We start from the raw sequence: 10,488 nt of genomic DNA, 5'->3' as shown, positions 1-10,488 counted from the left end.
ATGTTGAGGCAGCTGCCCCCATCCATCAGGACTTTGGTGAGCCTGACATTGCCGACAACGGGGTCGACGACGAGCGGGTATTTCCCCGGGCTCGGCACATGGTCGGGGTGGTCGGCCTGGTCGAAGGTGATGGGCTTGTCGGACCAGTCTAGGTAGACTGGCGCCGCCACCTTCACCGAGCAGACCTCCCGGCGCTCTTGCTTGCGATGCCGAGCCGAGGCATTCGCCGCATGCCCTCCATAGATCATGAAGCAGTCGCGGACCTCGGGGAACTCTCCTGCTTGGTGATCTTCGTTCTTGTCGTCGTCGCGGGCCCTGCCACCCTCGGCGGGTGGCCCGGCCCTGTGGAAGTGACGCCGAAGCATAACGCACTCCTCGAGGGTGTGCTTGACGGGCCCCTGATGGTAGGGGCACGGCTCCTTGAGCATCTTGTCGAAGAGGTTTGCACCTCCAGGGGGCTTCCGAGGGTTCTTGTACTCGGCGGCGGCGACAAGGTCCGCGTCAGCGGCGTCGCGTTTCGATTGCGACTTCTTCTTGCCTTTCTTCTTGGCGCCGCGCGGAGCAGACGCCTCGGGAGCCTCTTCCGATGGGCGGCCCTGGGGCATCTTGTCCTTTCGGAAGATAGCCTCGACCGCCTCCTGGCCAGAGGCGAACTTGGTGGCGATGTCCATCAGCTCGCTCGCCCTGGTGGGGGTCTTGCGACCCAGCTTGCTCACCAGGTCGCGGCAAGTGGTGCCGGCGAGGAACGCGCCGATGACATCCGAGTCGGTGATGTTGGGCAGCTCGGTGCGCTGCTTCGAGAATCGCCGGATGTAGTCCCGGAGCGACTCCCCCGGCTGTTGCTGGCAGCTTCGAAGGTCCCAGGAATTCCCGGGGCGCACGTATGTGCCCTGGAAATTGCCAGCGAAGGCTTGGACCAAGTCGTCCCAGTTGGAGATCTGCCCCGGAGGCAGGTGCTCCAACCAGGCGCGAGCAGTGTCGGAGAGGAACAGGGGGAGGTTACGGATGATGAGGTTGTCGTCGTCTGTCCCACCCAGTTGGCAGGCGAGGCGGTAGTCCGCGAGCCACAGTTCCGGTCTCGTTTCCCCCGAGTACTTCGTGATAGTAGTCGGGGGTCGGAACCGGGTCGGGAATGGCGCCCGTCGGATGGCCCGACTGAAGGCCTGCGGACCAGGTGGTTCGGGCGAGGGACTCCGATCCTCCCCGCTGTCGTAGCGCCCCCCACGCCTGGGGTGGTAGCCTCGGCGCACCCTTTCGTCGAGGTGGGCCCGACGATCGCGTCGATGGTGCTCATTGCCGAGGTGGCCCGGGGCCGCCGGCGCGGTGTTGCGCGTGCGCCCGGTGTAGACCGAGGCTTCCCGCATGAATCGGGAAGTCGCGGCGTGAGGTTCCGAGGGATATCCTTGCCTTCGGGAGGCAGTGCTCTCGGCCCGTCGGGCCGCAGCGCCTTCCAGGAGATTCTTGAGCTCTCCCTGGATTCGCCGACCCTCGGTGGTTGATGGCTCCGGCATCGCGCGGAGGAGCATCGCTGCGGCTGCCAGGTTCTGACCAACCCCGCTGGATGCGGGCGACGGCCTGACCCTGACATCGTTGGCGACGCGGTGCTGGAGACCTTGGGGCAGGTGACGTACTTCTCCGGCCAGGGGTTGGCCCGCCCATACCTGCCCGACGTCCCGACGGATCGGCTCAAGCGCTCCTGTTCCCTCGTTGAGCCTGGCCTGCGCCTCGCGGACTTGCTCGAGTTGTGGGTCGTAACCCCCCGCCGGAGCGGGGACCACAGCTAGCTCCCGTGGGATGTCGGCGCGAGGCACCGGCCTAGGAAGATCACTGTCCTCCGGCATGCCGAGATGGTTGCCTTCGGAGGGATCCCCTAGCTCGATGTGGAAACATTCGTGGCTTGGGCCGCAGCTCTCGTCGCCAAGGCTGCGGCTTCCGTCGGAACAGTCGGATAGGCAGTAGTCACATGCGGTCATGAAGTCCCGCATGGCACTGGGGTTGCCAAGTCCGGAGAAATCCCAACAGATGCTGGGATCGTCATCTTCCTCGGACCCAGAGGGCCCGTAGGTCGAGACGTCCGTCAGTCGGTCCCAAGGCGACCGTATACTAAACCCCAGTGGGGTTGCACTCGCCTCAATGAGAGCACCCGCCAAAGCGAGGTCGTTTGGCGGGTTGAGGCCGAGTCGAAATGACGTAAGATGGGAGTTAGTCGGTACCTTTTGGTAGACGAGGAGCGACGTAGTCACATCGGGGACTGGTTGCACCGTCATCTCAGGTACGAGGGCGACGTCCTGCAGGCTTTCCGCGAGCGCGCCGGCGTCGTCTTCTTGCTCGGGGTCAGCGTGTCGCGGGGGGACGGCGCTTGCCTTCGTCTTGAACGCGAGGTCGACGTCCGGCGTGCCTTCCGTCGGGGCGTCGGGGGCGTCGATTCGCTCGACGGCCAACGAAGCGCGGCCTCCCGCTTGGCCTTGGTGGCCCCGCCTCCTCCTCCGTCGGCGGGGGAGAGAACGGAGCGAGCTCGAATGTTGCTCTTCCACCACGCAGGGAAGATGTCGTCGATTCCGCCGCCGGCGGGCGGGTTGTCGGCCGCCATTGTCGTTGTCGCGCGGCGGTGGAAGAAGTATCATGTCGTAGCTGCCGTCGAAGGACATGAACTCAAGAGTCCCGAAACGAAGCACCGCCCCGGGCCGGAGAGGTTGCTGGAGACTGCCCATCTGGAGCTTGACGGGGAGCTGTTCGTCAGCACGCAGCGTGCCCCTACCTGGCGCGCCAACTGTCGGCGTTTCGAGACAGGGGGGTCCCTAAGCCGACGAGTGAGTGTGCTGCGTGCCCCAGCCCAGATGGGTCGAGCGCGTGGGCGAGCGTGAAGGGGGGAGAGGCGAGGTGGCCGGAGTCGGGCGTGAGAGAGGTGGAAGTCCCGCGGCCTTCGTGTTCGTCCCGCGCCCAGGTCGGGTGCGCTTGCAGTAGGGGGGTTACAAGCGTCCACGCGGGTGAGGGAAGCGAGCGGCCCCAAGAGAGCGCCTGTCCCGTCCTCGGTCCCGCGCGGCCAACCCTCTCTAAGAAGGCCCTGGTCCTCCCTTTTATAGTCGTAAGGAGAGGATCCAGGTGTACAATGGGGGGTGTAGCAGAGTGCTACGTGTCTAGCGGAGAGAGAGCTAGCGCCCTAGGTACATGCCAATGTGGCAGCCGGAGAGGTCTTGGCACCTTGCTGGCGTGATGTCGTGGCTATCGGAGGTGCGACGGAGCCTGGCGGAGGGACAGCTGTTGGAGCGGTCGAGTCCTTGCTGACGTCGCCCTGCTTCCGTAAGAGAGCTGGGGCCGCCGTCGTCACAGAGCTTGTGGAGCGTCATCATTGCCCATCCGGCGGAGCTGGCCGGATGGGACGCCGGTCTTGTTCTCCGTGACCCGAGTCGATTCGGGGTAGGATGATGATGGCGCTTCCTGTTGACGTGGCGGGTCTGTGCCCTAGGCAGGGTGACGTGGGGGCTCCTCCGAAGCCGAGGTTGAGTCTGTCCTCTGTTGCCGAGGCCGAGTCCGAGCCATGGGGTCGGGCGAGGCGGAGGTCGTTCGGCCGAGGCCAGGGCGGAGTCCGAGCCCTGGGGTCGGGCGAGGCGGAGTTTCGTCGTCTTCCGGGTCTTAGCCCGAGTCCGAGCCCTGGGGTCGGGCGGAGCGGAGTTCGCCGTCTTCCGGGTCTTAGCCCGAGTCCGAGCCCTGGGGTCGGGCGGAGCGGAGTTCGCCGTCTTCCGGGTCTTAGCCCGAATCCGAGCCCTGGGGTCGGGCGGAGCGGAGTTCGCCGTCTTCCGGGTCTTAGCCCGAGTCCGAGCCCTGGGGTCGGGCGGAGCGGAGTTCGCCGTCTTCCGGGTCTTAGCCCGAGTCCGAGCCCTGGGGTCGGGCGGAGCGGAGTTCGCTGTGGCGCCTTTGGCAAGGCCTGACTGCCTGTCAGACTCACTCTGTCGAGTGGCACCGCAGTCGGAGTGGCGCAGGCGGCGCTGTCCTTCTGTCAGACTGGTCAGTGGAGCGGTGGAGTGACGGCGGTCACTTCGGCTCTGCCGGGGGTCGCGTGTCAGGATAGAGGTGCCAGGCCACCTTTGCGTTAAATGCTCCTGCAACTTGGTCAGTCGGTGTGGCGATTTAGTCAGGGTTGCTTCTGAGCGAAGCCAAGGCCTCGGGCGAGCCGGTGATGTGTCCGCCGTAAAAAGGGGGGCCTCGGGCGAGACGGAAGTCTCTCGAGGTCGGCTGCCCTTGGCCGAGGCTAGGCTCGGGTGAAGCGTGGTCGAGTCACTCGTGTGGACTGATCCCTGACTTAATCGTACCCATCAGGCCTTTGCAGCTTTATGCTGATGGGGGTTACCGGCTGAGAATTAGGCGTCTTGAGGGTACCCCTAATTATGGTCCCCGACATTAGTATAATTTCTGTCGACAGAGCAGAGGCCAACAAAAATTAGTTAATTTTGGTTTGCTTACCTAATGACGTGTTTGGTTTGTGGAGTCACCCAATGCTTCATGAGGTGATGCATCATAAGTTTATTCCATTAATTTTGGTGGAATTAGCCCACTCCTCATATATATACTAATTATTAGCTTATGAGGAATGTGGTGGTGATGGACCAACTCATTCTATTCAACAAACAAAATAAAAATATGAGGAGTGAGAAGAAGATGAATCACTTTATTCCTCAAACCAAACACACCCTAAATGTCGAGGAAGTTAGCTTGGCCGACGAAATTTTGTTTTTTTCTTGTAGGGGATGGACAAAAAATGTTTTGCCATAATACGATAAAAGGCCATTACGCCATTACGGACAATCCACCAATCCAATCACCTACTTATGCTCAACAAAAGGTGGCCCCTAGTTCTTACTAGAGAAATAAAAACAGGTGGAAACCAGCGGTTTACTGCATGTTTTTTTTTTTTTTTTGAAACCGCCTACCCCGAGAACGGTTTCCCACCGGTTTCTTTTCAAATTTCGTTCCAAATTCAACGAAATTGAAAATTTTATAAAAATCAAAAGAAAATATGATAAAGGACTAAATATTTTTCTAGTACACCTCATATTTATTTTATTTTATTTTTAAATTAATCAGCATTTTTTGTTAAAAACAATAAAAACAAGAAGAATCTGCAAAAATACATCGGTTTACCGCCAAGAAATATCAAAATCCCGTTTTATTTGAATTTGAAAAATAAAAAACTGTCAAAAGATTAATAAAACCTAAAATCGGTTTCCCGTCGATTTTTGTTGTTTTCCCGACGGTTTAACCGATTTACAGCTGGTTTTTGTCCGTAAACCATTTTTTGAAAATTTTGAATTTAGAATATAAAACCGGTGGGTGAATTTTTTTAATAGCAAACGGTATGGTTAACCCTGATTCTTACACATCTCTTGTGGGTGCCTCGTCCACGTGTAACCTGCATCATATATAGTTCTGCCCGGGGAAAAACTTTTTTTACAAAAGAAAAATGGCACATTAAGTCACAAAATAGTGCAACTGGTACAAGAAGATGCGTGTAGAAAACACGACAGAGTTGTTGGTATAATGTAAAATTACTGTTCAAGGCAAACTTGACACATTGGTGATTGATGGTTGAAGTTAAATTTCCCACCTTGTGCTAATTATATTGATTTTTTGCATACGACGCAAGTCCCTACTTGTCATCCCAATTTTCCCTTTTTCCTTTCTTCAGATTTTCCATAAAAATTTTGCAGTGTAGAGAGCTAAAACATTGTGATAGGATTTGCAACACCGCTCTTGTCCCAGGCGAAGGCCAATACTGATCACAAGGGATTAAAGATGAAAGCCTGAGACATTATTGAATCTTTTCTGTCCCAGAAGCAATAAAATTCATTCAGTGCGTACGGCCTTACAAACTAAGATGACTTCTGGAAGAAGCATTGGCATCAGGCATCAGACATAATGGCAAGTTAGCTAGGTCCAAGAAACATTAAATGGTTAGCAACAACCTGCCTTTCATTGTGTTCAAAACAGCACCCTAAACAGGATCATGGAACATGACAGCAGCCATTGCTGAGGTAGACCTCTGAGAACCACATCTCACCTGTCTCTGAAGAGAAGAATGGGCAGACAGCCTGTTGCTGCGAATCACAAATCAAGCAACTGAAGAAACCTTCCACAAGGATACAAGCGAAAGAATGCTGAACATGGTGACCCGACCCAGACATGCAGTTGGTTCCCAAAGCTACTGCCATTTAGGATGCAGAAACAGCATCGGGAGCCAGAGAGATGATCTGAAGGATTAAGGAAACTACCCAGTTTTGCAAGCTAAGGATACACGATAATCCATCAACTGCAGCCACCAGAAGATAAATTGTACCAGGAAAATAAAAGGGACCATACGAATCTACAGATGAATGCTTCTGGACGCTAAAAAGAATTCTTCCAGTACTAATTAGCTCCCTGTTTTTAGGCTGCTATTATATAGAACGTATGAACACTTCAACAGGGCATGAAAGGCCGAACTTAAAATACTGCTCAACAATGGCAGAAAGTCGCTGCTCAGGTTCCTGCATCTCCTGAATTTCTTCAGAAGTTGTGCTGCAAGTACAGGTTCTCTTGTGGTGAAGCTGGAGCGATTTCTTCCTCCAGTGACCGCAGTCCGTCACCTATGCTGCTCCCGACGTTCCTGCCGTCTGTGGCCCTTCGACCAACGATGTCAGCTTCGGATGCAGATGATTTCCTCCTCTGTGATGAGGTCACGCTAGGAAAAGTTATCCAGGAAGGTGCCCTGTACCCGATCCCCTGGTCCTCCCCGTCAGCAAGCTCGTTCTCTGAGCAGGAGTGGTTAGAGGACATCTGTGACACCTTGTGCATGCGGCTGCTTCCAAGAACAACCTCGGTCGGTAGAATGGGCTGCTCGATGCAGGGGCTGCCCATCAGCAGTGCAAGGGCGTGCTCTAGAGCTGTCGTCACCTTATCCATGGAAGGCCGATCTTTACCTCGCATTCTGACACACTTACATGCCACAGAAGCAATCTTCTTGAGGGCCTCAAGGTCTGAGGGAGGAGATAAGACTGGATCAAGGATGGCAAAAATGTCCCCTGCTTTGATCAGAGGTACTGCCCATTCAACAATGTTCCCCTCCTCGAACTGCATGTCGATCGCTTTCCTGCCACTTAGTATCTCCAGGAGAACAACCCCGAAGCTGTAGACATCAGATTTTGTAGTCAAGTAGTGGAGACGGTAGTACTCAGGGTCAAGGTAGCCAAGAGTCCCTGCTGGCAGCTCAGACAGTGGGGTACCGCTATCTGCAGGACCCAATATAGACAGACCAAAGTCAGCAACACGGGCATTGTGATCCTCATCAATCAATATGTTTGACGACTTGATGTCCCGGTGAATTACAGGAGGGCAAGCATAGCCATGCAAGTACTCAATTCCCCTAGCAGCCTGTACAGCAATGGTGACCCGCCTTGCCCAGTTTAGTCGCTTTTTCAAGTTTGGATCCTTGCCATGCAGATGCTGGTACAGGGATCCATGAGCCATGAACTCATAAACCAAGAGCCTCTCACTGCCATCCTCGCAGTAACCAAGCAAATTCAGCAAATGTGCATGGTTGAGCCTGGATAGGAGGTCAAGTTCGTTGTGAAACTCCTTTGAGCTCTTCTTCACATCTGATGCTTTTATTGCACGCTTCACAGCAACCACTGTCCCATCTCTCAGTATGCCCTTGAATACACATGAGAAGCTGCCTTTGCCGACTTGTGAATCCTCTGAGAAGCCACCGGTTGCTTGCTCTAACTCTTCATAGGAGAATTCCTGAGCTCTCCTGATCTTCAAGTCCTCCATATCAGGCTGGATCTTCATGTTATCCTTCCGGAAAGAGTATGCTGTGCTCTTAGCCAGTCTCAGCTCTCTATTTGAGCATTGGCAATGTCGAAGCTTGTGCCGGACATACAGGCAAGTGGTTACTGACACGCTGAGTACCAAGACGACAGCAAAGACAATCTCTGCAACAAAGATGCGCATCTGAAAAGCCATCAACTTGCGGCTCTTGGTCCGCTTCTGTGATAAGCAGAATGACAGGCACTCATCTGTGACACACTTCAAGCAATCAAACTGGCAAACACGGTCAGCTGTTGCATTGCAAGGAGATGACTCATACAAGCCTTCCGGGCAACCTGTACTACAGGGCAAGCAGAGTCTAGAGTTTGCAGGCTTACACACCTTGATGCTGCCAACTTCACCATGGTTCACATATTCATAGTACCCATGGCTGCATGCAGTAGGTACACAAATCCCAGGAGGTACGGCCATGGGTAATGCCAATGGCCCACTGTTGCCCCAGCACCTCGGCATCAGCGAAGTCTCAGCAGGCACTCCACAAGTGAAGTAATCCCCAGCCACAAGAGCATACATCTTCAGCCCTTTTGGTGGCGATGTACTGTTATGAAGAGTGAAGCCCCAGCAAGCCACTTGGTGGTCAAGGCTCCTGATGCCACAAGCATGGAACCGCCCGCCAACCACAGTGCTCATTGCATCCATCGGCACTATGTTCACATCACCATCACCGATAGCACTGGATGGCACCACCTGCTGCATCTCCAAGCTCCTGCCCCAGCAGAACACCTGTGCATTCTCCAACACCCCACAGACATGGTAACCGCCCGCGCCTATAGACTGAAAGTGCAGATCCCTCGGTGCCAGCCCAACGACACCACTCACCGTCTCGTCGCCCCAGCAGAACACCGTCCTGTTCCGAGCAAACAAGCCACAATTGAACACCGAACCAGCTGAAACAGTCGACACGGCTTCATCAACAGCATGTGTGGCGGTCATATTGTATCCCCAGCAGTCAATCAGCGATGTAGCAGCACTGGAACCACGACCCCCATCTTGAGCAGCTCTCAGTGCGCAGAGGTGGTTGTCCCCCGCACTGAGCTCAGAGTACCTTGCGCCCTCAACCATCGGCTGTGGCACCCCGCTCTTGACATAGGAGTTGCTACCCCAGCAGTATGGCTGCCTGGTGTCGAGCAGGAGGCCACACACGAACCCATCCCCTGCCGTGAGGCCAAGGAAAGGGATGTTGGGTGGTGCGCCGTACAGGACAGATGCATCAGCACCGAAGCAGGCGACGAGGTGGGAGCCGTCGGAGTTGAGGCCACAGAACACCGGACCATCCTCCCCATAGGACACCGCAATGGACGACATGGAGCCAAGGCCACAGGCCCAGCCAGGCAGCAGGGCCAGGAAGCAGCACCCGGCAAGAACTAGAGCCGGCACATGGTCCATGTCTTGAAACTTGGGGCCGTCACGACCACAGGAAGGGGGGCTAATTCCGAGAAGATTCCTGCATGTATTTTAGCTTTTGTTAGCACCAGACGACCAGCAGGCATCGGATGAGTCCTATTCTACTAAACTAAACTAAAAAACTATCTCAGAACCAGTCTTATTATAGGTAAAGAAACAAGAGTCAAAAAGTGAGAACCTTTATGCTGCGAGCATGCCAGTAAGCACGAAACGGGGGTCGGCGGGCGGAGTGGCCAGTCAGTCACCCTCGCTGCGCAGCATTTCACCAGGCCCCTGATCTGTTGGTTTCCTCCCCAGCATTTGATGAACAGCAGCGCACCGATTTGCTGCCCCTCTTCCTTTTCCTTTGTCACCTACAAGGGGTAATTTTTGCAAAAACAACAAAATAAAAAACGAAGTTAGCAGGCACAATACATGTGTACACTCGCAGTTAGATCAGATCCGGTTATAAATTGCCGAGTAGCATTAGGTTAGGGTTTGGGTGCTCGGATTCGCGCAGCAGGAAAAGCAGAGAAGTGAAGGGGCGGGGCGCGTACCTGGTGGTGAGTGCCCGTCGCCGGCGAACGGCCGGACAAAGCACTGGGCACACAGTGGAGAGGCGGCGGTGGCAGCGGCGGTCGCCCTGTCGTCGCCACGAACGAGGTGGAGGGGGAGAGAGAGTGAGACGGGAGAGCGTACGCAGGGCGAAGTGGAGAAGACACAGCGAGCAGGGGTGAAGGCTGCCTGTCCGGGGCTGTTGGGCAATAAGAGCATGTCCAACGGTGGCCGCGACTGAGATGTTAATGGGTCCGGATCCTCCGTTTTCCATAGAGAATTCTTTTATCATAGAATAAGAAATAAAAAATTAATTTTCCTTATGAGGAGACAAACGGGGAATCCCCCCCCCCCCCCCCATACACGTGAATATGAACCGTGTAACAATGTTTTCTACAATAGTTAATGATAAAACAAATAATTACTTTATCAAAAATCGCTAATTATATAAATATATATTATTTTAATATACACATGGTAATTTTTTATATCTGATAAGATATATATATGTGATAATGCTTTGTATTAATAATAAATGATTAAGTTCTGTTTGGATCCTCGCGGCTAATTGATTGTCAGTGGCTAACAATTAGTCACCAGATAATTAGCTAGCAATAATTATCCAGTGTATGTTTAGAGTCTTGGCTAATAGATGTTTTTTTCTATTTACACGTTCTATTAGCACATATT

General features: G+C 54.3%; 1 protein-coding gene across 1 annotated transcript; it reads right to left on the bottom strand.

Moving 5' to 3' along the window:
• Window positions 1-6,074: 6,074 nt before the first annotated feature.
• On the bottom strand, window positions 6,075-9,965 carry LOC542346 (crinkly 4). The gene is made up of 3 exons (NM_001348726.1): window positions 9,801-9,965; window positions 9,443-9,617; window positions 6,075-9,304 (listed from the first exon to the last, which is right to left on the bottom strand). The coding sequence occupies exon 3, from the start codon at window positions 9,244-9,246 to the stop codon at window positions 6,541-6,543; it is 2,706 nt and encodes a 901-aa protein (NP_001335655.1). The 5' UTR covers window positions 9,247-9,304; window positions 9,443-9,617; window positions 9,801-9,965; the 3' UTR covers window positions 6,075-6,540.
• Window positions 9,966-10,488: the final 523 nt, after the last annotated feature.

The sequence above is a fragment of the Zea mays genome, chromosome 10 (assembly GCF_902167145.1).
Source record: "Zea mays cultivar B73 chromosome 10, Zm-B73-REFERENCE-NAM-5.0, whole genome shotgun sequence".
NCBI lineage: Eukaryota > Viridiplantae > Streptophyta > Magnoliopsida > Poales > Poaceae > Zea > Zea mays.
Note: the sequence above shows the minus strand (reverse complement) of the source record. Positions and strands in the feature narration are given on the sequence as shown.